Source organism: Micromesistius poutassou, assembly GCF_964030765.1.
Source record: "Micromesistius poutassou genome assembly, chromosome: 1".
Classification (NCBI taxonomy): Eukaryota; Metazoa; Chordata; class Actinopteri; order Gadiformes; family Gadidae; genus Micromesistius; species Micromesistius poutassou.
In genome coordinates this window covers 9,665,698-9,692,576 of record NC_140271.1, presented here as the reverse complement: position 1 = coordinate 9,692,576, position 26,879 = coordinate 9,665,698, and the positions used below count along the sequence as shown (strand labels likewise).

General features: G+C 48.1%; 1 protein-coding gene across 4 annotated transcripts in view; it reads right to left on the bottom strand.

The window, feature by feature from the left end:
* The window catches only part of smg1 (SMG1 nonsense mediated mRNA decay associated PI3K related kinase), a 46,461-nt gene that overhangs the window by 6,039 nt on the left and 13,543 nt on the right, over positions 1-26,879 (bottom strand). For 2 of the 4 annotated variants that reach the window (XM_084488192.1, XM_084488190.1), the window contains exons 14-56: positions 26,731-26,861; positions 26,260-26,421; positions 25,744-25,862; positions 25,357-25,444; positions 24,891-24,992; positions 24,012-24,152; positions 23,337-23,563; positions 22,414-22,616; positions 21,786-21,947; positions 21,194-21,348; positions 20,349-20,497; positions 19,730-20,059; positions 19,210-19,354; positions 18,457-18,607; positions 18,228-18,348; positions 17,823-18,074; positions 17,184-17,335; positions 16,540-16,681; positions 15,520-15,664; positions 14,834-14,969; positions 14,352-14,570; positions 13,881-14,061; positions 13,603-13,764; positions 13,197-13,420; positions 12,798-12,952; positions 12,289-12,511; positions 11,791-12,037; positions 10,976-11,205; positions 8,725-8,970; positions 8,405-8,543; positions 7,878-7,987; positions 7,537-7,755; positions 6,773-6,966; positions 6,264-6,436; positions 5,717-5,996; positions 4,849-5,121; positions 4,169-4,403; positions 3,498-3,724; positions 3,055-3,211; positions 2,530-2,719; positions 1,758-2,035; positions 1,017-1,226; positions 421-558 (exon numbers count right to left, since the gene is read on the bottom strand). In XM_084488192.1, the coding sequence (XP_084344318.1) occupies positions 421-558; positions 1,017-1,226; positions 1,758-2,035; positions 2,530-2,719; positions 3,055-3,211; positions 3,498-3,724; positions 4,169-4,403; positions 4,849-5,121; positions 5,717-5,996; positions 6,264-6,436; positions 6,773-6,966; positions 7,537-7,755; positions 7,878-7,987; positions 8,405-8,543; positions 8,725-8,970; positions 10,976-11,205; positions 11,791-12,037; positions 12,289-12,511; positions 12,798-12,952; positions 13,197-13,420; positions 13,603-13,764; positions 13,881-14,061; positions 14,352-14,570; positions 14,834-14,969; positions 15,520-15,664; positions 16,540-16,681; positions 17,184-17,335; positions 17,823-18,074; positions 18,228-18,348; positions 18,457-18,607; positions 19,210-19,354; positions 19,730-20,059; positions 20,349-20,497; positions 21,194-21,348; positions 21,786-21,947; positions 22,414-22,616; positions 23,337-23,563; positions 24,012-24,152; positions 24,891-24,992; positions 25,357-25,444; positions 25,744-25,862; positions 26,260-26,421; positions 26,731-26,861 (7,923 nt within the window). The remainder of the gene's footprint in view (positions 1-420; positions 559-1,016; positions 1,227-1,757; positions 2,036-2,529; positions 2,720-3,054; positions 3,212-3,497; positions 3,725-4,168; positions 4,404-4,848; positions 5,122-5,716; positions 5,997-6,263; positions 6,437-6,772; positions 6,967-7,536; positions 7,756-7,877; positions 7,988-8,404; positions 8,544-8,724; positions 8,971-10,975; positions 11,206-11,790; positions 12,038-12,288; positions 12,512-12,797; positions 12,953-13,196; positions 13,421-13,602; positions 13,765-13,880; positions 14,062-14,351; positions 14,571-14,833; positions 14,970-15,519; positions 15,665-16,539; positions 16,682-17,183; positions 17,336-17,822; positions 18,075-18,227; positions 18,349-18,456; positions 18,608-19,209; positions 19,355-19,729; positions 20,060-20,348; positions 20,498-21,193; positions 21,349-21,785; positions 21,948-22,413; positions 22,617-23,336; positions 23,564-24,011; positions 24,153-24,890; positions 24,993-25,356; positions 25,445-25,743; positions 25,863-26,259; positions 26,422-26,730; positions 26,862-26,879) is intronic. The other 2 variants (XM_084488191.1, XM_084488193.1) reach the window with 2 other exon arrangements.

The following is a 26,879-nucleotide window of genomic DNA, read 5'->3' as shown; positions in this document are numbered from 1 at the left end:
GAGTGACTTAATCTCTAGAACACAATCCATCCATCCACCACACCATCTACCCAGGGAGTCAGGCTCTCATTCAATGTGGTCTGTGTTGGCTGGAAGGAGGACGTTAGATAAAAACGCACACCTGACCAATACTTAGTAAAGATTTGGTTTTTGGCATTAGTACCATAATGATCCGAACCATAGTTGCTACTTAATTGTTGTTTAGTTGCTACTTAATACATAATTGTTATTTGTTTGCTCTCCGGGCTGCAGTGTTTTGCGAGAGAGCCAGTGCTCTCCGGTGCTGCAGACTACTGCTGCCCAGAGAGCTAGTGTGCCAGGTCACACAGCGGCTCTCTAAACCGCACAATAACCAAGGCATCGGGACACAGTGAGGTGGGACTCGAGTTAAGCTCTCTCTCTGCGTCGACCGGGACCGACCTGAACCGTTGCGATGGCCGCCTCGTCCTGACTCAGCTTGTACAGCTTCTTCTTCATGTTGCCCAGGATGATGGAGCGGGGTGGCGGGGTGACACTCAGCTGCTGGTTCCTGGGCCCCAGCACGTCCTCATGCTGCCACTGCTCAGCACAAACAAGAAACGCACCAAGGGAAATGCATCAAAGTTTGGGCGTGGGCTTGAGGTTTGGGCAAATATAAAGCAGAGGGAAAAATGCCTGAAGAAAGGGTTTCCCTGCCTATATTTGGTGGCAAAATGTGGAATTGTACAGAAAACAATGACAAAATAAGTGACACTGAATACCTAATTATTGTTTAAAGGTGAAATATTATACCACCAGGTGTGAGTGCATAGATCCGTCATACATCTAGGTGGACACACCCACTTGTGATGTCAGAAGAGGCAGATTTTCAAAACGGCTTGTAACAGCTAACACTCACACCTGTTGGTATAATATGTCACCTATAAAGCCATAATACAGAGGTGCAAAGCTTGGGTGTGGACGTTACAGGCGTGCAACATTAAAACTAAATTCCCCTCCTATCTAAAGTATGCCCCAGCTTCTGGTGCCCTGCGGACCTGGAACATGGCGAGATGCAGCTGGGTCCTCTGCAGGCTGACTTTGGCGGCATCCAGGCTGGAGTCCAGCCTGCGCATGAGGTCCACCTTCTTCCAGGCTGTGTCATAGGAGGAGGCCAGCACGGTGGCGCGGTTCAGCAGCAGCTGGGAGAGCCGGCCCGAGGCCAGGCCCTCCTCCACCGCCTTCTTGCACAGGTCCTCCAGGGAAACCTGGTGGGTGGAGACGGGAGGGGATTAAATACCAGAGCAGGCTAAGAACACACGATTAACAGGTTGCAAAACATGTAAACAGGATTTGACTGCATCTCATCTTCACATGTCCCTGCGGTGGAAAGAACTGGTGGCATCCTACACCTTCAGGAGTAAGAATTGTTCATATTTTGTACTTTGAGCTACATATTTATACCTATTTTTGAAAATGTCCAAGATACGAAGAAGAAAGGAATTATTTAAATGTAATTTTAGAACTAAAAGTTTATTGCCATTCAGTGCTCAATAGTTAAGCTTTAAACATCACCTATTTATCGCTGGGCAGTACATTGAAGCATTCCCCATTGAAGATTTCCTGAGATTTAATCATTTACGTTTTGGATAGCGATGACCTTGTTTACATCGCCACTAACGCAGTCTGATCAACACTAGCAAATAAATAAGAAAAAAAACTAGCATATTGCAGGACACCCGCACTTGAACCTTTCTACATATAGTCCAGCACAACCGCGTGCGCGCAGTAGGGCTCACCTTGGTTTCAGCCCCAAAGTCTTTGGCCTCCACCTGGGCCATGAGGTCCAGGCCCAGCGCCGACAGCGTGCTGCAGAGGGCCAGCCCCAGTGCCTGGGTGGGCAGCCCCAGCAGCATCTGGCGCACGTACTCCGCCGTGAAGCACTTGATGGGCCGCGTCATCTGCTCCTCGCTCACCACTGCCACCCCGGGGCCGGCGGCGGCGGCGGCCCCGGGGCCTCGGTAGACCCCCGGCCCGTTGGGAGCAGGGCTTTCCTCTGCCACGGGAGGGGATGTGGCTGAGGGGAGGGGGCCACAAGGATAAGATAACGTCACTTTAGATGGGGCTAGCGTCTGATTGGGTGCTGCAGGAGGGCGTGTGGCTGGGGGAGGGGCCACAAGGATACGTTAACGTCAATGTCTGATTGTAGGCGGCCAAATTGCTTAAACATTTATAGTTATCGTAGTTATTCATATTTATCTAATTATCCATTTTTCACACATTTTAAAGATGAAGGTGGCCTACTTCACAAAATTATTGTTTTTTAAAATTATTAACTAATACTATGCTGAAGCCAGTGTGAAGATATTGAAGAATGGAAATTGAAATAGCCAAAGTCATAATCGATCAATAAAAAATGCTGATGAGTGACACTAGTGCGCATCACATAGCACTCTTGCTTACTGGGAGGGGTCTCAATCTTCCCCATTGAGACTTTAAAACAGCAAGTAGCAAGTGTGTGGCTAAGTACGGCTGTTATTCCTTGAACCATCCCCCTAGGTGGAGACTTACTGGAGAGGGTGCGCGCGAACGAGGTGCAGAGCCTGAAGAAGTCTCTGATGGTCTGCAGCCTCTTGAGGAAGAACACCTCCTCCATGACCCGGCGCTGGGCCAGGCCGTCCAGGAGGAGCCCCCGGGACACCCGCACCTCCCACATCACGTCGACCTTCTGCCAGGCGGGGGGCACCTCCAGGGAGCTCAGCTGGAGGAAGGGAGGGAGGACACCACCAGGGTTCAACATGCAGCCATTTCCATGAAGTCTGAAACTTAAGTGATACTTGGGGGGCCATGGAAAAGTCTGGTCTTTGAGGACCTCTCCAGTGGCCCACAAGGAATTGATATAGTTACATTGTCTTTACCAAGGGGCATGTTGGCTAGCAGAGACGCACAACTTGCACAGTCTAAGAATTAATTTGAAGGCTCCCTACCATCTATGCATAATACTGGATGTAGGAAGTCGGATATTTGACTTTTCACTGTTGTGAAAAGAGTCTTATTTTGTAACCAAATTTAAAATGGATTTGAAAATACCAATACCTTGTCCGTCAGTTGCCCGAACGCGGTCTCCAGTTGGGCGAACATGCCATCGAAGGCCACCAGGAGCATCTGCCCGGCGGACATCTTGTGTGGCTCCTGTCCCACCGTCTCCACCACGCGTGGCTGGATGAGCTCAGAGTACTGGGCACGCAGCATTCTGCAGCACCACACAAAACAAGTCAGATTCAATCATGGGTTTCACGAATTTCAGGCAAAGACCGTCAACATATTTTGTATGAATAAAAAGAAAAATCTATATTTATATATCTTAACAGGGATTTATATACCAAAAGTAAATATCAAATCAAGTGTATATTTATAAATACAACCACTGGCTTAGATCATCCATCAGTCACAGATGCTCCGAACCTCTGCTTTACCTCTGGCACACACTCTTTCATGGTGTTGTTCAGAGAGAACACCCATGCACACACACCACACACCTGGTGATATGGAGACAGTGGGCCTGGGCGTCCCGGTCCAGCCCTATGGAAGTGGAGTGAAGGCTGGCCTGCATGCCCTCCACCAGACCCTGCAGGTCCAGGCCGTCGGAGCCCTGCTCCACCAGCTGCTCCAGCTCGGCCAGCATGGTCTCCAGGGTGGGCTCCTCCTTCAGCATGCAGCGCAGTGCTTCGGGGAAGATGATCTGCCGGAAGTTGGCATTCAGTTCCTGGGTGACAGAGGGGGAGGAAAGAGGGGGGATGAGGCAGAGACTCTGGCCCCGAGTATTAGGCCAGCATACGGCATGCATATCAGTTCACATTTGCAGCACGACCAGTTGATCCAGTTTTTGCTTGCATCCATGGCTACAGCATGCATTTGTGTGCTAATTTGACATATCTGGCAACCAGGGTTACACCGAGAATAGTAAATCATAGGCCATACATGAGCATAAACAACAAACATAAAGCAAATGCTCTGACCCGGAACAGAAACATCATAAGAAAACATTTTGGATGTAGCATTGCCTCCATAGATTTTATGGGGTATTTCGAATTGCATGTTTTCTTAAACTCTGAATTCTAGATCTTAACATGACCACAATTTATCCGGTACATTTGTGACACCTAGGTCCTTAAAGACTGGCATCCATCTCCCCCCGCAATCGACTCACGTGCAGGCAGGTGTAGACACCGTTGGCCAGGTAGACCACCTGCAGGGTGTGGGCCGGGGCGGGCAGGTCCAGGTCGTGGGGCAGCAGTTGGCAGCGCTGCAGCAGCGTGGCCAGCACTCCGATGTTGCTGCTCATGCTGCAGAGCTCCTCCAGGAACCAGGCGCCGTCGCGGGACATCAGGTCCACCAGCTGCTCCCCGGCGCTGGCCGCCGCACTCTCCATGATCAGGTTACGTCTGGAGAGAGGGAGGAAGGTTGAGTGAGTGAGTGATTGAGTAAGAGAGAAAGAAACATGTTCTGATAATGTTCAGGTTCCGTCTAAAGTGAAGGGAGACACTTTCTGATGGCTGAACATGAACCACAATACCCATTCACACTTACTGATGCCTCTACAGATATAAACTACCATTACCAGTTGTAGTATAAGGGCCTTTCAACTGGGGAATTTACATTTAGCACACTTTTATCCAAAGCGACTTAAAACAGATTATAGACACATTCATACATCGACAGCAGAGTCAAACATGGAAGGCCACAGCCAGCTCGTCAGGAGCAGTTAAGGTTAGGTGTCAGTCACACACACACACACACACACACACACACACACACACACACACACACACACACACACACACACACACACACACACACACACACACACACACACACACACACACACACCTCATGAGGGCGCAGAGGGCGGAGGTGATGATGGCGGCGAGGCTGAGGGAGCCCTGCTCGGCGTTCTCTCGCTGGAAGACGCCGATGCAGCGCTCGATCTCCTGCAGCTGCTCCTCGCAGGTGTGCGTGGTGGTGCCCTCAGCCTTGAGGCGCTCTGCCTGCCGCAGCACGCGCCCATTCACCTCCGCCGCCTGGTGCTGCAGAGCCAGCTCACAGGCCGAGAGGAACTGGCAGCTGGCGGGCGGCGGCTGGGGCGCGAACAGCACCTCGTAGCTGGGGGGGGGGGACAGAACACATCCTGGGTCAGATTCACAATCCCGCACCCCTTCTGCAGTATGTGGGTCGGCCTGGTCAGTCCAAATAGGAACACGTTTTCTAACGATGCTGTGATGGTAAATCCTAGCTTGACCGTTCAGGAAAGCGTGGTAGGAAGCTTATACAGCCAATACATTTCAATGAAACTTACATTGGACAGATGCTTTTTAAAAAGGACATGCCCCCTATTAAGATGCATCAAAAAAAGGATCCGCAACAAGTTATTTTGCATCCCCCGACTGATTGACCGCTGACCGATTGACCAAATGTGCTTTAGGCAAGATTCAATTATTTAAGTGTCATTTGTTAGAAATGGCATAGCCATCTGTTCGCCAACAGTGAGTAAAATGCTCTTATAACATCTGTTGTGATTTAATGCAACAGAGGGAACAGAGGAGGAGGAGACATTATCGATTTGTTTTCAAAATCATGCTTGCGCCCACCCTTTTCTGCCCTCTCTTTCCAACAGTCGAATCAGCAGCCTACAGCTGCTCTGACTACGCTGTAAAGCGCTAGACGATGAGACCATGAGAAGCAGGTGTGAGCTACTGACTGCCTGTAGATGCTCTGGCATTGCTCCGCCGTCATGCTGCATAGCAGCTCCTCCATCCAGGCCTTCCACTGGTGGGCGCGGTGCCGCAGCAGGGTGGCCCGCGGGTACAGCAGAGCCACCGTGGCGTAGCTGTGCAGCTGCTCCAGGCAGCCGCGCAGGGCCCCGCGGCGCTGCTGCAGCATGGCGCCCACCTCCGCCTCCAGGCCCTCACACTGGCTGATCAGGTGGGCCTGGCCCGCGTTCTGCAGGAAGGCCGTGGCCGGGACGTAGCTGGGGGGGCCTGGGGGGTGAAGAAAATAATAATTATGATTAATAATTATGATAACTAAAGTAAAAAAAAAAATTTAAAAAAGGAAAAAGGCCGCGCCATACAGATTTAAAACACAAGCATGGCTAGGACTGACTTGCCAGGGGTAGTGAAACATCAGCCTCAACATTGCAACATGATGGAAAATACATTTTCAGGCAGTGATACCGGATCAAATGCGTAAAAAATTAAAATTGGAAAATTACTTTGAAAGTTTGTACGGATGTCACCGGCTCTTACCGAGGTCGATGGGGCTGCTGATGTCCTGCAGGAGGCTGGCCAGCTGTGTGGCCTCCAGACTGGCGAAGGCTGCCTGGTACTGGGAGATCCACTGGTCCAGGTCCGTCAGTTTGCTCTGGATGGCCTCCTGCGCGGTCCGCTGACGGGACTGCAGCTGGGTGTGTTCAGAATACCTGGAGCAGAGTGAATGGGGTGGATGGAGAGTCAGACACGTCACCTGGTTTGTCTGCTTCTTTAAAGAGAACCCTTTGGGAGTAATGGAGGATTCCTTCAGTCCATGTCCACACAGCACTGGATAATAATTCATCATTCATCTAATGCCTTCCACTGCAACATGAGCCTGGCGTTAACAAATATTCAGTACCATTAAAAAAAAAAAAGAAAAGAATCTCAGCTGAAAAGCAGGTTGTAGGAGTTCTGTATGACATAGGTGGTGCTAGCACCTGGATATTGCAAAATGCAACACAGTGTTGGAGCAATAAAAAAGCCTCTGGATGAGGCCTTGGCACCTTTGCTCCAGGCTGACGATGAGGTGGTCGGCGTGGTTCTCCGCCCCCTCTAGGAAGGTGGCCTCCTCCAGGAGCTTGGACTGCAGCTTCTCCCCCTGGCACAGCAGCTCCTGCAGGGCCAGGTACTCCCCCACCGCCTCCTCCACCTGGGGCAGCACGCCCAGCATCTCCTCCCGGTTCTTGAACCAGTTTACCTGGGGGGGGGGGGTGCAATGGTGCCGCAATGAGGGGAATGTGTGTCACTCTTTAACACAAACAATGATGCGATGATAGCGTGGGCCCCTCTTTCCTCAAATCTCACTCCAAGGTTTTCTGAGAACCTGGCAGCCCTAGATAGGACAAAACACGATGGAGGCGCAGAGAAATGCAGGCCAAAAGAAAAACGGCCCCTCAGACAGATGCTTTAAACTGTTCCAAACCGACTGATATGTTTGCTGAAGGACCTCCAGCACCGGTGTTGAAGAGCGTTACAAGGCTATTCTGGTGCTGCCAGAAACTCAGAAACCACCAAGTAGGGAGCAATTTGCGAGCGAGCAAAAGAAAATGTCCATGTGTGAAAGATTGCCAACATCCAAAATGCCAGGGCCGATTTCTTTGTCTCAGTCAGACCCTGGATATCCATGCCCTTGACCTAAACTAGGTTGAACTAGTCTTGTATCGTCACATTTCTGAAATGATGGGACAACCTAAACATTGACCAGTTCATGTGGAACCGTTCACATGGAGTACATGGTGAATTCAACACGTGTCCCCGTTCCCCTCACCTTGATCTCGGCCACGCGCGATGAGAACAGAGAGCGCGTGATGTCCCGCTCCATCTCCCTCTTGCTCTGCTTGTTCTCCGCCTGCTGGCCCCCTCCGCCGTACACAGCCCCCGCGAAGCCCACCTCGCCGCCGGCGGTCCAGTCCACCAGCGGGTCGTACACGAAGGCCTCCAGCAGGGTGAGCAGGGTCTCCCGGCCGCGGCGCATCATCTGCACCACCTGCAAGAAAACCACCACAGCATATCAATCAATCGAGGCCGGCTGCTGGATTCACGTTCTACACCCAAGAGTCCACTATAAATACATATATATAGATTTATATATATATATATCCAGCACACCTGCTCACAGGACAGTCTGAAGATGCCCTCCACCCCAGTGACCCCCAGGGCGGTCTCGATGTTGTGGGTCATGCGGAACGGGACCTTCTCGGGAACACGAAGGCTCTTGCCTGCATGGGGGGGGAGGGAAACACATTGATGAGATGAACGAGATGAACGAGATTCCGCAAGAGACTCAAGTCTCAGTTGTTCAGAGTTCACCTGGACTCTGCACAGCCTCCTCCCTTACTCCCGACTGCCCCTTTCTCCTCCCTTATGCTCCTAAAAACATCCCTTTTACGCATTTACTGTATGTTTGTACGTCTATCTTTGGTGTATACGGGGAATGGGTTAACCTAGCAATTGTAAGTGCTCGGCACTTGTTCTATGAACATCCTTACTGTACCGACAGCGATACAGGGTTGTTTCCCTTTCTTCTGACAAATGTACTTATTGGTAAACCGGAACAGAAAGGGGCGAGGGGGGGGGGGGGGCGGGCAGTCTGGAAAGGGGAAATGCTGTAGTTTCAAGTTGGGGGTTTGATTGACCTTTTTCAAAGCACACATTGTAGTCGATGTGCACCACCTCTCCAGTGGTCATGTCAATCAGGACGTTGTCAAGGTGCCGGTCGCCGAGGCCTATGATGTATCCCACCATCGACATGACGGCCGTGGACCTCGCGTAGGACTGTAGGATACAAGAGAGGAGAGTAAAAAATATATAGGTAATCCTTGAGGAACAAAAGATAAAAATGGCTTGCAATACATAACTGGCATGAGCCATTTTGGCAGTCTAGCCGTTCAAATGTTCAAACGGATTGCCATGAGCGCCTTAATAAACCCTCCAGATCCTTGGTTGAAAGGCTGACCTGAGTGACCCTCCACCATTCACTGGGTGTGGTGCAGGAGCACCACAGCTCCTTGGCCAGCAGGTTGGGGGGCGTGGTCTCCATGAGCTCCTTCAGAACCTCCTTCATGACGCCCAGTGGCCAGTCACGACGCGACACGTCCAGGCTGAGGCCCATGGCCTTGAGGGCCGGTCCGATGCGGCTGTAGTAGAGCTCACTGGGCCTCGGGACCAGGGGCACGGGCTGGGCCTGCAGAGAGTCCTGGACCTGACGCGAGGGGAGGCAGGCCAGATCAGTCATGCATGTAGATACGACAAAGACGAGTCACTAAAGTTATTTATATCTTATTTCTTCATTTGCATGACTGGTTAACATTTTCTAGATATAGCGCACACAAAAAGGAGCAACCAATTCAAGGCATCTGTATATTCAACGTTCATGTAAATGCTACGCCTTAAATAAGAAACTCATTAATTGTCACTAGGGCTTAATTTCAGTCTACTAATTTCCTCCAAGATGATTTAATGGGTGGTCCATTTGCCCAGCTAGCTATGTAGCCAAATGGATGTACACTGACATTACAGCAACGGTGTACAGCTTGACTTGGAAATGCAAACTACACAAAACAGCGAAAGGGGGGGGGGGGGGGTATCCAGACCACATCCCTTCAATCCTGAGTCTTTCCAAGACAGCGACTGCATTCCAAATATACTTTTATACGCATACTTTTTCTTTTAACTTTTAGTAAGTACTGCAGCTACCCTTACAAAGTACGTACTGCTTCTCACTGTATGCATACAATTGGGACATACTAAGGGTGATATCACTGACTAGCACACCTGTAGGGCTACCCATCTGGCATACTTAATAGCAGAGATGGATAGTAATGAAGTAGATCTACTTCACTACTGTACTAAAATGCTGTATCTGTACTTTTCTGGAGTATTATTTTTTCTCCTACTTCCACTTTTACTTCACTACATATTTTTGATGAGTTTAATACTTTTACTCCAATACATTTTTCATGTGCTGAATCGTTACAATTATAAAAATGTTATCCCATTGATTTCTGTTGGAAGACTCATTGCTCGTTGGCCGGAAACGGAAAGGAGGGCTGTTTACGTTTGGTTGTAGTCTTTTGCTTGAGCTGCTGCCCCCGCGACCCGACCCCGGATAAAAGGATGAGGATGAGGATGTAGTCTTTTCGTTCGGTTCTCCGTCTCAACAGTCGAGCTAGAACCGAACGAAAAGACTACAACCAAACGTAAACAGCCCCCCTTTCCATTTCCGGCCAACGAGCAATCCGAACAGAAATCAATGGATTTACAAAATGCGATAAAATAGCAATCAAACACGACAGAAACTGTATTTCACTACGATACTTGATTTGGAACATCAACAAACACCACTAACCACTAGGTGAGTTGCACATTTCTGAAAACAAACGTTTAGGGTTGTTTTAAGGACACGTCGCCAGCCATTCTGAAGCAGGCAGGGGCGATTCTAAATGAGCCAAATACCCGAGACAGGAGCAATAGTCAAAATGTCTGTCAACCACTCTATTTCAACCTAGACAAACCAGAAAGGGACTCAATGTTCAAAATACCAGAATTGTTCTTTAACTTACCCATGTTTGTCACCGTTTTCTTGAAATAGCCCTCTGGCCTTTGAGATGTTTTAGTTGTTTGTCTTTACATAAACACTTGTATGTGGCCTTTGGCAGCTTTGAACAGCTCTGTATGTATTCCTGTCCTTGTACTGCTGCTACAGCCAAAGGGATTGTGTGTCCTTCAGTTTAAATATTTGAGATAATATAAACAATATGATATTCAAACTTTTGACTGCTTTCTTTAATATAAACATAACACAATACTTTTACTTTCAGTACTTGAGTAGTACATTTTCAAATAAACTACTTGCAATACTTAAGTACAAAACATTTTGAATACTTTAGTACTTCCACTTAAGTGGGGTGTTTAAAGAACACTTCTACTTCTACTCAAGTCACTTTTTTGATACAGTACTTGTACTTTTACTTAAGTCTGGGTCTCTAGTACTTTATACATCTCTGCTTAATAGTATGCTAGAAAGCTGTATGGGTATTGGAATGCAGGGAGAGTTTAAGAGCAGACTTTTAAGATGCATAGTAACAAAACGTCAGGGCAAAGATACTTCAGTAGGCGTGTCGTCGCTTATAACCCTTCTGTGATGTTTTACGGTTACATTGTAAAGACCCCGTCGTCAAGTCTTGAACGTGTTTCAAGGGTCTGACCTTCTGGGCCTGCAGCACGGCCTCCCTCTGCTGCCAGCGCTTGTAGAGGCCGAAGAGCGGCACGGCGCCGTCCACCCATTGGATGAGCCCCGAGCGGGAGCCCAGCGGCGTCACCGAGTAGTGGCGTGCCTGGAAGTGGGGCTGCTCCTTCTGGTTCACCTTGGTGAACATGGTGTTGACGATGGACAGGAACTGCATGATGCGCTCGTCCAGGTGCAGGTCCTCCAGACCTGGGGAAGGAGACATGAAGAGTGTCTGAGCAGCCGTAGCGTGGAGCCGCTCCCTCTCATTGCAAAATAGATTGAGCCCATTAAGACCTTTGTTTGAGAATGAGGCCTTGAAATGAGAAAAACTAAAGCACTTCATACATATTGTTCCTCCTATTACGCACTTCTTGGACATCCTTGTACAATGTGCGCAATTATTGTATGTTGTACGTACTGGCACTTAAATAGTACTTAGCATTGTGTAGCATCTTAAATGAGCCATCTTTGTTTTATAAGGGGAATGGGTTAACCTAGCAATCGTAAGTACTTGGGCAATTGGTTCTATGATCATCCTTACTGTAAGGAGAGCGATATATTGATTATTATTGATATATTGTTTCTCTGTCTTCTGACAAATATACTTATTTTAAGTCGCTTTGGATAAAAGCGTGCAAATGCCCTAAATCTAGGTCCTATGTAGGTCCTATATCTGTGCAAAAGATATGGGGTCATTTGCTTTGTAGTTTTGTGCATATGATGTATAATGGGTAAACAAAACAAAACCAATAGAATTGCCCAGTAGAATATCGTAACTTAGATGTCACCCACCTTTGAAAAGGTAGGGGTAGTTGCGTCCGTCCGAGCCCAGGAAGAAGAGCTTCTTGGGCTTGGTCTTGGTGGGCAGGATGGTGATGGTGTTCCCCACGCTCTGGATGGTTATGGCGTCTGTGGCGGAGACCTCCCCCGGCATGGCGATCTCTGTGGCGGCCATGGAGGCCAGGCGGGGGCTGATCTCGTTGAGGTGGAGCAGGTAGCTGGCTCTCTTCTGGGATCGCTGCTGCAGGCTCAGCATGATCTTCAAAATAATAGCCAGGAGTTTCTGTTAACCATTGTCATTCTTATACTCTTAAACTTGATTGTTTTAATCTGAACTGTAAAAAAACCTCAGGAACTTTGATAAATGTTGACCTTTTACTTCCCTTCATATTACAAAAGAAAAGCATGCAAAAATATATTTGTAGCATTTTGTATGAATATGTACAACGATTTATACTACAACAGTATAATATTTGTTATTTGGGGGTCATTTCAGTGAGACTCCGCTACCTGCTTGAAGGGGGCCCAGCTGCTGGCGGGGTTGGCGGGGTTGTTCGGGCTCTGCAGGCGCTCCAGTGCGTTGCTGATGGCGTCCCGGTAGGTCTGCTGGAACCAGGTCTCGTGGGGAGTCTCGGCGGGTGCGGCTGTGATGCTGCACACGTGCTCCAGGGCGAACACCACCGGACGCATCAGGGCCGAGTGCTTCTCGCGCATGATGGCTAGTTTCTCATCCCTAGGAAAGCGTGCGACAGTGAGCGGTGCGTTTCCACACCATGATCCCCATTTTAGATTTCGGCTGTGTTAACTGCCACAAATTAAAGGGAGGAGCACTCTGACTTTTGGGGAATTAAGACTGTTTTACACAGTCCCAATGAGAAGTGTTTCTCAAATCAGCACAGTGCTCCAATTCAACCAAGATAGCATCTGACTGCCAAAGTCAATGGAAGCTGGTGAGATGACTAGCAGCTGAATCGATGGTCAAATATAATCATTATAGGATGCTCCTTTCTCAAACTCACTTGCGCAGCGTGTTGTTGTTCTGGACCCTCTTGACCTCCTCCTCCAGCTGCTGAATCCTGCGCAGCACGTGCATGTGCTGCTGCTGCAGCACGCCCAGCCACAGCTCGTCCCAGAGGAGAGTCACCCTGCGCAGCTCACTCACCAACAGCTGCACCTGGAGGACAAATACCACAAAGCTGGGGAATGGCCTTATACATCCTTACAGATAGCATGGTGTGTGTGTGTGTACTTGCCCTACTCTGCCCAGAAACTGGTATAAAACGAGTACTTTTACTTACAACACATTGCATTATTAGTCCTCACCTGTAAGAAAGTGGTGCAAAACAATAATTCCTCCATGATTGTTCACCATCTCCACAAGTTAAAGGGTACCACTGTGTGTGTGTGTGTATATATACCTGCACCACCATGGTGGGGTTGGCTGAGGCGAGCTTCTCCACGATCTTGCTGTAGCAGTCCTGCATCATGGCCTGGTCCAGGCTGGAGCACAGCGCAGCCAGGTCCTCTCCGCTGCCCTCGCGCCCGCCGCCACTCTCCTGGGAGGTGGGCAGGCTGGGCTCCTCCTCGCCCTCCACCGGCAGAACACCCAGGAAGGGGGTCAGGCCGGACGGGAGCTTGCTCCCTGAGAGAGCGGGAGCGAGAGAGGATTAATTAACTTTAATAGAGCATAAATAATAGTAATGTTTTATATAGCGCTATTCAAGAACACTTTATTATAGCAATAAAATAAAAAAAGAGTAATCAATTATTAATAAAATATAAATGGACACAAAGCAATAGAGGGGTCAGGGCAGCGAGCCGTACCCGTGTTCTGAGCGTCCCCTCCCAGAGACAGCGAGCCCACAATGGCAGGGTAGAGGATGAGGTGCGGGGAGTCCTGGGCCACTCGGCACAGCAGGCTGCAGATGCTCTGTCTGATGTACACCTCGGGGTGGTTGAGACGAGAGAACAGCTGGGGGATTATACCTGAAGAGGAGGGGGAGAGAGAGTGGAGCATTAAGTAACTTGTAAATAATTGAAAAAGGTTGAAGTTCTCAAAAAGAGGTGTGTGTGTGTCTGCATGCGTGTGTCTGGCGGCGTACCCCTCCAGGGTGCGGTGGGAGTGGAGGCCAGGCCCAGCTCCAGGCCGTCCCGCAGCTCGCTGGCGTGCTTCACCAGCAGACGCAGGAGACGCAGGGTCGCCATGACGATCATGTCGTCATTGCTCTGCTTGCACGAGTCGTTGGAGAGCAGAAGCTTGGGGTCTTCCTCGTTGACGGGGACCTGATTTTAAAAAAACAACGAAATGTCGAGTTTAGGACGAGTTCGCTACACTTTATTTATTTCTAGGCAAATGCATTCAAGAGAAGCCAGCTTTTAAAAATGTGTAACAAAAACAGAAAGAAAATCAAAACCCAACACAAAACTTGGTGTTTTGTACCCTTCATTTGGGCCTCAAGCAAAAACATTTGCACATTCTTCTCTTAACTTACTCGATCTTACTCATGTACGTATAAACGTATAATTATAATGAGTGTACTACGCAAGTAAAGGAAATAAACCATCTGCCTCACCTTGCCGGCGTTGAGCTTGAGGAAGGTGAAGTAGGCGGTGCAGGCGATGCGGTACAGGCTGAAGATGCGGTCCGCCACCCTCCTCCACACCCGGATCAGGCCCTCGGTGACGGCCGGGCCGGCCTCCCCCAGCCAGGGGCAGGAGGCCAGCAGCTGCCTCCAGATGACGTCCACCAGGTCGTCCTCCTCATCCTCCTGCTGTAGGGCCAGGTCTTCGTCCTGGAAACAAACCGGCACGCATCTTATTGTCCAAATCCGGTCCTCCAGCGGACTTAGGGTAGGCCTTGGCTTGATGTATTGAAGTCTGTGTTCTAGGGTGTATGGCGCTTCATTACACAGGTAAATTCTAGGATTTATGGAGCTTCATTATACGATGTATGGAGCAAGCCACAAGAACATTCTATGATACATTTGTAGCTTGCAGCATTCAGGGGTATGGATGAGAGCCTTGATGCATTTAAGTGAAAACTTTAAGTGCCGACCTGTATGCCGGCCGGACGACACATGGCCTGTCCGAGGATGCTGAAGATGGCGTTCTTATCCTCCTCACTAGAGTCTGGCAGCAGCTCCTCAATCTCCTTTTTCTCCCCAGAGAGCAGAGGAACACCCTCCCCTTGGCTGCAGGGTCAGACCAGATACAACCAGCAGATATGTTAAGAGCCACGCACGGATGGAGGAAAACTGCAAAAGACCCACAATCGAGTTGAGAAAATGCCTCAAAAGATAATATTATGATTGATTTTATTGTTTGTATATAAAGATAAAATAATGTAAGATGCCCTCTACCTAATGCCATTTCACTAAGCTTGAACAGAAATTCACGTTTCATTCACTGACATATTATGAAGCAATATTTGATCGCCTCAATGATTTAAACTATATACTTAATTCCAGAACTACAATGTTTATTAATATATTCACAAGTTAATAAATACACCCAGCAGAAAAAAAAGTAGCATTTCACCCATTTCGCATATTTGGCTAAAATGTCACTTCCCCACCACCAAATACATACATAAAGTGAACTTCTCATATGTTGGTTAACTTCACAAAGGGTCGTTTTGATGGCAAACTGGACCAATCAGACTGCCACTGCAACCTTGTAAACAAAGAGTGATTTCTATAATTTCCCCTTGCAACAGTTGTCTATTGCTACACACATACTAACCTGGCGTTGTCCACCACTTTCCTTCCCCAGCGATAGGCCCAACTGGCCAGGGCGGCCCATGATTTGGCCATCTCTGGAGCCAGACTGGTGGAGAGCTGATAGAGCTGGCCGAGTACAAAGTCTGCCTCCCCAACACCAACGCTCACTGGAGGGACCAGAAGGGAAAAGGAGAAATAACGCAGATTAAAGCCAATTCAAGCTACATCAATGGTCTGCGTGTGTGTGATCATGGCACACATGACCGACAGCAAGAGCAGCAGTAGAACTTTGTAAATTAGTGCAACATAATGTGCAATCATTAGCTGTACACAATTATGTACCTTTGAACTAATGGCTTTTTGTAATTTTGATTGTTGTAATTGTATTCTTCTTATGTCATTTCGGATCTTTTTCTTTGCTTGTAGAAAATATTTTATTGTTATGTATTTTTATTAAAAAATTTGGATAATTCAATTGCGTGTACAAAATATCCTATTGTTATGGTTTTCTTTGTCAAGTGTTTCTGCGTCCGAGCCCTCTTGCTCAGTCTGCCCTCCCCCGGCCCAGCGGCGCTGTGAGGGCCTCCCCCTCCACACTGGCCCAGCGGCGCTGTGAGGGCCTCCCCCTCCACACTGGCCCAGCGGCGCTGTGAGGGCCTCCCCCTCCACACTGGCCCAGCGGCGCTGTGAGGGCCTCCCCCTCCACTGGCCCAGCGGCGCTATGAGGGCCTCCCCCTCCCCCGACCCACTGATGGTGTGAGGGCCTCCCCTCCCCCGACCCACTGATGGTGTGAGGGCCTCCCCCTCCCCCGACCCACTGATGGTGTGAGGGCCTCCCCCTCCCCCGACCCACTGATGGTGTGAGGGCCCCCCCCTCCCCCGACCCACTGATGGTGTGAGGGCCTCCCCCTCCCCCGGCCCAGCGGCGCTGTGAGGGCCTCCCCCTCCCCCGACCCACTGATGGTGTGAGGGCCTCCCCCTCCCCCGGCCCAGCGGTGTGAGGGCCTCCCCCTCCCCCGGCCCAGCGGTGTGAGGGCCTGACCTGTGCTCTCCGTGGTGATGCGGGAGGTGCCCAGCTCCCCCAGGGGCAGGGCCAGCAGGGCAGCAATGTTGCGGCTAAGGAGTGATGCAGCGCCCGGCGCTACGCTGGTGGTGCTATTGACACCACACGTGTTGTTCACCACCTGGACAAAAGCAATGGATCACAGGTTGTTGTATGATTGAACAAGAATAGATGAATGCCTTTTAGAAATGTGGAACAAAAATACAAGAAAATGAAACCCCAACACAAAAATTGGTGTTTTGAACCCTTCATTTACCCGTCAAGCAAAAAAAGTTTTCACATTTTTCACTTCAATTGATCTTACTTGTGTATACATAAACGTATAACTAAAACAAGTACCACGTCCGCTTCAGCCAACGCCCGCAAATACAGGAAATAAACACCCTAAATTATACATAAACGTGCCGATTTCCACTGGTTGAATTTTGTGAGCGTGTGTTCGTGAAAGTTAAGAACAAGCATAATCAACTGATATGTTACTTGTAGAACCAGTTTGGAAAATTCAAAATACAGGTTGATTTTGAACGAGTCAAGAATAAGTGTGTGAGTTAATTCAAAGTGACGCATGCATGCCATTATATGCGCCCATCATTTCATCAAGCTCCGGGCTCTTAAATCCTTGCCTGTTTGAGCTGCGGGGTCAAGTCCTTCCAGTCCACCAGCAGCCACTTGCACAGGTTGAGGACGGAGCGGCACGCCGCCGGCTCACACTTCCCCAGGTGACCGTAGGAGAGCGCACACGAGCTGAGGGCCACCATGGCTGACACAGACTGGCCTGGGGTGGCAGAAAAAGGGGTGGTGAAGGGATGCTGAACACAATTCCAAGTCCCTGCCGATGTCAGGACCGCAGAGTTGCTTAAAAAAAACAAAGGTACTTTGCATTGTGTAGCGTCTTATCTTAGCCATCGTTGTTGTTGTATACAGGGAATGGGTTAACCTAGCATTTGTAAGAGCTTGCCAGTTGTTTCTATGAACAGCCTTTCCATAGTGACTTCTTTTTCAGACAAATGTACTTATTGTCTTTTCACATTTCATACGTGTATTACTGAATTACTGGATTTTGGTGACTTCCATTTTATTTTCCATCCTCTATCATTTTATAATTTCCATCTTGAGCTGTAGACAATACTGTGTGTACTCATTTAGGAAGCATCTGGTAATATTCACATTCACACTGCACGTGGCTGGAAAGGAACCGGGTTCCACGGTCACACTGGATCGCTCATTTTCATTGCGACACCAAATTAGTTTCTTCCCCTCACCTGCCGTGTATAGCACTTTGGCCTTCTCCATCTCCAGCTCGGGCCCCCACTTCTCCACGGCTGTGCCCTCCAGGTTCAGGCACCGGAGGGAGGAGGCCAGCGTCTGCTCATCGTCTCCTCCCGTCTTCGCCTCCGGGTTGCTGCACTGGCTCAGGAGCCGGGTCGCCAGGGCAACGTTGCCCTGTTTACGGGCAAATTTCACAGCCACGAGACATAGCTCCATGAAGTGTCCGTCGATCGCCGCAGAGGAACCTGGAACAAAGATTGTTCGAAACACTTAATTTCAGCTTGGTTGTAAGAAGACTCAAATGTTAAGACCTTTGCCAAATATATTGAGTTTTCAATACAAAAAAAATATTATAATAAAAATAAATCGCTTTATGTTTCGTTTTGTTTTAGTTTTACCTTTGAGTTTGAGTAGTAGCCGTCTCTGGAAAACAGTGTAGCGCAGTGCCTGAAGCCATGGCTGCACGTCCTGCTGCTTACAGGAGCTCAGAGCTTCGCTGTCCAGGGGGATCACACAGTCCTATCGAGAAACGTGAAGATGAACACAGAAGTCAGCATGGTACACTGGGGTCGACGGACGGGGTGCATATGGGAGAGATTGTTACATCTTAAGGAGAGGGATGCGCACCTCCTGTCCTGTGAGGGTGTTGTCCAGGGCGGTGGTGCAGTGCAGCTGCAGGGTGGACACACTGGGCAGGGAGCTGGACAGGGTGAGGGTGGAGAGACGCAGGGGGCCCAGGGAGATGCGGCCCGTCTGTTTCAGGTAGCGAACCAGGGTTCTGCAGGGAAGCCAGGGAACTCGTCAGTGATATGACAGCAAGATGCTTTGATCCAGAGGAACTCGGTTAGGCTGAGAACCGAAAGCGAGGGTGCATCAAAACTAGGGGTGCAACTGTACACTTGTTAGTACTGTACTGCTTCGAATTGGCTTGATTTGCATCCAGAACATATTCTACTTCAAATCCCAGTTCCTACATGGACAGATTAGGTGGCAGACCGGATTTAAGTTCTGCTTTTAAACTTACATTTTCAAACAACAGTCCCTAATGTGTTATTTTTGGTTGACTTTGTGCTCAAAGCGCAAAGGGAAAAGTTAATTTCCTAAAAGGAAAAAGTAATGTATAATATAACCTTAATAACATATATAATATAAGGTTTGCACTGCACTGGACAATGTGGGTAAATGTCCCAGTGAGTAAAAGTAGTAGCAGTGAGTAGTGAAAACTACTGTTCACACACAGAAGCGATGGTGAGGGTGTACAGCAAGTCAACCGCTGAGCATACACAGCCCCCCAACCTGGCCTAACGTGGCGACCAGGCTGACGGAACAGCTGATCACTTGACATGACAGTGACTCGTTTGACTTGAGGACGATCCTTACTCTGAGCTCTGTGTGGCCTTGTGCTCCTGCTGGTTGTTGGCCACGGTCATGGCGCTGACCGCACTGCGGAGGAGCTGCACCTCGATGGCCTTCTGCAGCTCTGAAGGGTCCAGACTCAGCACCGAGGGCAGCAGGCGCTTCAGATCTGACCACAACATGGACATACACACATGAGTCAAACGGTAGAAACACAAATCAGGGAAGTGCATACTATAGAGCTACGTCAACTAAAGGAAGAAGAAGAAAGATGATTAGGGGGCGGGGGGGGGGGTACTGCGTTCACTCACAATCGACGGCTCCTAGGGTTGGGGTGCGGGTCGCTAACTACATACACACACGACTCAAACTGACCTATGTTTTCAAACTCGTCCTAATATCTGAAAAGAGTATACAATACAGAACAGTGACCAAACGGAACAGCTTCTTTCAAACTAAATGTGCCACCCCACAACAAAAACGGAACCCTGCAAGCAATGTGCATCGCCATTGTCCAACCGTGGAGAGAGGGGAGTGTAGTTACCGAGCTTGTCCTTGGAGCCGGTGGCGCTGAGCAGGCTGCAGTCTTCCCCGGGCAGCAGCTCCAACTGGGCGCCGCACTCCTCAAAGTCTCCGTCTTCAAAGTGGCTGAGGGCCTGGATGTAGTTGAAGTCCATCTTGAGGTGGACCCCGGGCGGAGAGGAGGAGGCGGCGGAGGAGTTCTTCTTGAGGGCCTGGACGCTGGCCTGCCACTCCTGCACCGAGGGCCAGTCGCACAGCGCCACGTAGCACTGGCACGCCTTGTTGGCCAGGAAGTTGAGCACCTCCGAGGAGCACTCGGTGGACTTCAGCAGCACCGTCTTCCTGCCTTCGCCTGTGTGGATGAAATAAAATAAAGCTTTAAAAACAGACCAACTCGACAAAGGCAAGATGGCTTTGTTTCTTCTAGCACACAGCACATTGATAGCCTTTTACTTTCCAGTCACAAAATGAGAATCAGTCCATGTTTGTTCCATGGCTTTGTTAAATACTTGTTATTTCTGTATAACAGACTGCTGCTACGTATGATCATAGAACATAAGACCTTCTATAAATAGTCTGCATTTGATCACCATTAACGGCTTATTATAGTACACTAAATATATATGGTTTTATATAGCAACCGTTGCCTGTGTGCTTGGGGCTGGATGCCACTCCGGTGCAGATACTGGCGGTGGATAGCTTCAGCAGGCGTCCAGAGCCCTGGATGGAACAGTCCATCCCTGTGACGGCGGTCAGCTGCTCCTGGTACTCCACAGCGGCCCTCTCAAAGCTACAACACAAAGAACACGCAACACTCCATGTTAGCCATCAATAAAGGACATAGAACACTAAATGCAAAATCATCAACACAACATACCTCAGTTTGGCATTTTCTGTGCTTCTCAAATTATGTAAAGTCGTTACCATATTCTTGGTAACCACAAGTTTTGTTTCAAACTAGCAGTTCACTTAACTCAACTGCACAACCGATACACAAGTAATGGCCTAACAAGTAAAAACTTAGTAATGCGGAAGTTTAACAACAGCAACCAAGTGGTAACAACAAGCTATGATTTAAACAAGGAAGTGCTTGAGAAGACTGGAGAGGACATTGATTTGTATGGCACAGTTGTACTCCTATACCGCACTTATATACTGTAGAATAGCTTTGTTGAAAAGTTAAACCAGCTCAGTACCCTGGGTACAACCAGGCTTCCGCGGCTGGGTTCCGTGCAATGGGACCCTACGTAATAACTAGTTTGTGTTGTGTACCCAGTGACGATTAGTGATTAGTAATGTTTTAACCCAGGCTTAGTAAACCCATCTGTTATAACTAGACTACGTTTGAACTATGCTAAGCTAGCGCAACAGGCCCTTACAAAAGGAAGCAGATCCATAATAAGTTATGAGCGACACCAGTGCTTGTCCTCCGATGACGTCAACCAGCAATACCCGATATCCAAATACATAACCCCCAAGCCCTTACCGTCCTTCCGCCTGCAGGGCCACAGAGGACAGCCAGGCCAGACTCTTGCCCGTGTTGCAGAGGTTCCAGGCAGCCAGGCCTTGGATGGCCTCGGGGCAGCGCAGCTCACACAGAGCCTCCACCAACATCATCAACGGCACCTCCAGCTCCGGGCCCTGAGGAGAAGGAGGGCAGTGGTCACATTCACTTCAACCATAGAAAAATAACCTCTACATGAAATCAATATTTAAAATAGGAAATGTAGGTTCGATTTAAGAGATTTATTTGAGTGTAATTTGTTAGGAATGCCACAGCCATCCGAATATCGGTTTAGAGTTGACTGCATTGGCCTCTGTACGAGACAAATTTGATTGAAACAGTATGTGTGTGTGTTTTGAGGCATCTTTCACTGATTGGTTTGGGGAATACATTTTTCTGTCAATCACAGATGAGTAAAATGCAACACTTCTCATTGATGGAGAAACAGAAAGGGAGGGAGCAAACCTTTCTCTCAACTACTCTTAATCCTCTTCTGCTCTCTCGCTTTACAACTCTCAAATCGTACCTACAGCACCTTTTCATTCATTAGTATTTTCCCGTTTCCCTAACATACTTGGGTGTTGCTATTCTTGATCTCGGTCATCAGGTCAAAGCCGTGGCGCACGGTGACGGCGGGCTGGCCAGAGAGCAGGCCCACCCTCATCAACGCCAGACGGATTCTGGTCAGCCAGTCCTGGCAGGTCTGTCGGTTTGTATAGAAGAACGTCCTTATGCCCTGAGGAAGGACAGAAGAAACAAGGTTAAAAATACACCCCCCATCACTAAACTTACTTCAATGTAAATGCATCCGTGATTCTGTAGCATAGAGAACCACCTGAAGAAGAAGTACAATAGTTTGTGGTATTCTGATTGACTATGATTAACGAACACATCTTTGTATACTCCGGACTTAACCCAAACCCTAGTATACACACAAACATAACACATAACTCAGTCTGTCAAATATAATTGAATGAATGGGTTTATTGAAAGGAAATGCCTATACTTCATAGAACATTTCCAAAAGAATTTCTATACAGTGCCAGTCAAAATCAAAAAATAAATAAATTATGATAAATATTACATCAATATTTTCAATTCTGCATCAAGATATGAAGAAGAAATGGCCGTTTGTTATTTAGGCTTGAATAGCAAAACCAACAGTGAGGAGCTCTCAGTTAGGGAGCGCTGAGCAGACGCACCTTGGGCGGGGCGGTGAGGGCATTGGCGCAGCCCTCGTAGGCGTTGTACATGAGCTTCTCCAGGTTCTCCAGGAACTGCAGGAGCAGGGTGAGCCGCAGCTGGTTCGAGTGGTGGCCGTCGCTGTCCCCGCCTGTCCCGCTCCACGCTCCCAGCTCCTGCTGCTCGGGGTTCAGGCTGTGGGCAGCCAGGCTCCGGATGATGGCTGATGATGATACAATAAATAAACAAGATGGATAGTCAGAGTCAAAAAGCAGTTTTTGGTCATTTAAAACAGCTTTTAGGAAAACGCCTCTGTGGGTATTTATACTGGTATATATACTGTTTTCTGTGCGTAGGCGTTGATAACGGGAACAGATTATTTTGATTGACATCATTACCTCTATTTGTACCTGACTATTTTATGTTTGGGAATCGATGTTATTCTGTGGCGATTTATGCATAGACTCAATCCAACTGGTGGGCTGGCCTCAAAGGGTTTTACCTTTTTTTTAGCCAACCCTTTATACTTTTACAGAACTTTTAGTTTTATTATACTATATCATGTATAATATTATTTTATTATACATGTTTATTCTTTTTATTATAATTAGCGTGGCAAAGTCAAAGATTTCCGTTTTGCTCTCTTTGCTGACACTAATGGCGATTATCTGATGCTTTTCCCCCCAGAGTAAGTAACAGTAGTAACAGTGTCATCGCAGACACCTTGTTCATAACATTCACAACACTGCATGTGGGCTCAAACTCCATTGTGTACCCTCATTAGGCGAGATCATGACTTAACAGACATTTATTGGCATGAAAAGCTTAGACATTACCACTCTGACATTTAACCAATCAGAATTAGCTCCTTTATGCTTAGTGCAAATAACGCAACAGCACAACAAACCTGAAAACCAGAACCCTCTCCCCTGCCTCCCCTTACCTTCGATGGTCTGGAAGGTGTCCTGTGCGCGGCCCAGCGGCGTGCGGAGCTTGGAGAGGACGGTGAACTGCGCCGCCTCCCACACGGCCCACTGCCACAGCACCACCTCCGTCTTCAGCAGGCCACGGGGGACGCCCCCGCTGCCGGCCGCCGAGCCCCCGCCGTCCCCCGCACGCTTCTCCAGCCGCTGGCAGCTGTGGTACAGACGCTCCAGCCACGGGTCCTTACTGCGGGGACGGACACAAGGATAATTACAACCACCACTCTTTACTTAATTTCAAACGCTTTTGTATACATTCTTGTTGCACCTAGAGATAGCTCCCTTCCTCTGCCCGACTGAAAGTCGTTACAACTCTGAGCTTCTCTAAAACGTGGTAAACACTAGAGGTCATGGCACCCCTCTTCCCAAGTCCCCGGTGTGTACTAAGTTAACTGGGCCTCTTAGGCCATGACCGATCTAAAGCCTTATGTCCCATAGAAGAAGAATCCCATTGTTTCTGTGAAGATGCTTGGACAATGCTGCCTGTCCCCCTTAAATTGCTTCCTGTGGTCATGCAGCAGATGAAACCAAATATTTTACAGTAGAGTACACCGACATCATCATCATCCTCCAAAAACAATATTAAGAGACTTAACACTCGAGAATGAGATGTAGGCATGCAGCTCTGTACATACCCCCCACGGTGCACTGCTCCATACAGTATGAAGCTGATGATGTCACTGAAGTCCTGGGGGTGCAGCGTGCCACTCGGGGAACGGCCCATGTGACGGCGGATGGTCATGGAGATCTCTCCCATTTCTGGGTGGCTGTGGTTACTACAAAAGAAACACACCAAACACATGAAGAACATGTAATAATCTATCCAAAGTCATCAATCTATACCCACTATCCAACAACTCTACACCTCAAAACACTACTTATTTGCTATTTTCTAAGAATTTTGTTAGACTAAAACAGTTTCTTGTTATGCTATCCTCATGGCACCCCTAACCACCCTGGAAGGAGTCCCTGGTCCTTCTCAAGGGGTCCTTATGTTAATTAAGAGAGATTTCCCATGCTCTTTGAAGGGCCAGATAGCAGGGTGCCATAAAATGTTGCCTGAGAAACCATTTGAGATAGTGTCCGTGATCGAGGGCTATACAAATATGATGCATTTGACTTTACCGTTCTAGTTATCTTATGGCACAGTCATAGCCTTAATGTACCCCACACTTTGGCCACCCATCTGATATATGCAGTGGCTTATGAGATCAGCATCACAACAAAGTTAATACGGCAGAAAAATAGATTGAAAAGGTGAATGAAATGGAAGTGCATCTGTGATTCTGTAGCATATAGCCACCTTAAGGAGAAATCAAATAGTATGTGGGGTTCTGACATCTATGTGTGCTGTGGACTTAACCCAAACCCTAGAATGCACACACATTACACAAAATTTTGCAATTTTAGTGGTATATCAGTCTGGCAGATATAAATGTAATGAATGGGTGGAATGACAGGAAATGTCAATACTTCATGGAAATGCTCTTGATTGCGTGTGTCTAACATATTACCCAAGTGCCACACTCAGGGGGATGGTCCTTAGTAGCTTTCCATAGGCCTGCCTCACCCTAACCATTGAGTGAACCAGTTGGACTCTGCACACATCCACACACCTGGAAAATGAAGCACAGTCACGCCAAATTGGTTAGAAACATTTTCCCAATCAAGAGTTGTGTGCAGTGGCTATTACAACAGCCATATACATAGGAGATACATTATTACTATATTATCAAATTATTCTGTCAGTAAGTATGTGCATGACAGCACATGTGTGCATGCGACAGTATGTGCGACAGTATGTGTATGTGCTTGACAGTGAGTGAGTGTCATTGTGCGTGAGTGCATGTGTGTGCAACTGTGTGCGACAGTGTGTGTGCGCACACGACTGTATGTGTGCGTGCGCGTGTGTGTGTTTGTGACAGTGTGTGTGAGACAGTGACAGTGTGTGTGAGACAGTGACAGTGAGTGTTTGTGTACCGCTGCAGTAATTCAGTGGACAGAGATGCAGAGAGAACCTGCAGGCTGTTGCAGCTCTGGAGGCAGATGCTAGGTTCATCGTTCAGAGCTGTCCACATGCATGGAGAGAGGAGAGGACACATTAGTAAACATATAGACATAAGACCAACACTAATTTCTAATGCATTCTTAATATTCTTTGTTGACAACTGGCAACACAATGCCACTGCATCCACACAATACAGGTTTGTGAAAATGTAACTTCACTGTCATTTTTAACACCATTGCGACTGCACATTTTGAGTGTCAGGGTTTATTCATCAACTAGCGATGCCATCAATATCTTTATCAATTCGCAAAAGCTAAAAAATATCATAGCCATCCGTTCATGTTGTCCACTGAGCCTACCGTTGGCAAGCAGGCCTTTGCAGAACTTGTGAAAGGAATTCAAAGAAAACAGGGGAGCATAGGTGTCAGTTTTCTTCATCAGCAAAGAAATCTCCTGGGCCCAGGTTAGCAAGAGCTTCCTAAACACAGCAAATAAATACAAGACTCAATAAATTGGCAGTTCATTTTAAACATTATTTAATCGAAATGCCACCTGCCAGATTGATGACAATGTATGTCTGAGCTGATTTGGTGGAAATGTGTGTTGTAGTGTCCACCTTCTTAAAGAGTAAAACACACTTGAATTCTACCAGTAATACTATGATTGTGCACACTACATTCAGGAGACTCATGACGTTTAAGTGACCCGGGCATGTAACGCAGCAACTGCTTAACATGAATGGTACGATATGGACTTATAATCAAGCAAAGGAGATCTACAGTCAAACCTTGTTTTTATGGGACCTCATCGATAACCTGTGTTAGCTTAATGAATATTACCATGCATGGCTGAACTTAACACCGTGTTGTATATACCTGGCTTCTGGGTAGAGATGCTCCTTGGACAACAGGGCACCGAGAAGACTCAGGAGGGTGCTGAAGTGTTTCTTTGTCGCCGTGGTAACAGTGCTGATGACGGCCCCATCGAACAGGGAGGGGGATGAGGTGGACAGGCTCGCTGATATGAAGTGGTCGTGCCTGCAGACGATCAGGGAAGACGGAGAAGTGTTTGCATTAAGAGCTCCACATATGGCAGCTTTTCATTAGTTTCCAAACTATTACCATCAACTGACTTTTGTGGCGGGAAAATCAACTGTTAAATATTTACCATTGCCACAAAAAATGTGCTTTCTGACTCAAACTATGCAAGTTTGAGACGACAGTTACTGGGAATGAATAGTAGATGGGCACGTTTGACTCAAGACATTTTCTACTACAGGTAATGGAATTTTGCTATGCAAGTCAATATCTGAAGTCAATATCTGTGTGTGTGTGATAGAGGGTTACCTTGTGCAGTGGGAATAGAGTGTGTACAACACAGAGTACTGGACAGCTGGGTAGTGCACCGCCAGCTCAGAGTGAACCATGGGCAGGTTCTGACTGAGCAGGGCAAACACTGTGGGAGACAGAGCCCACATCTAAAAACCACAGAAGGT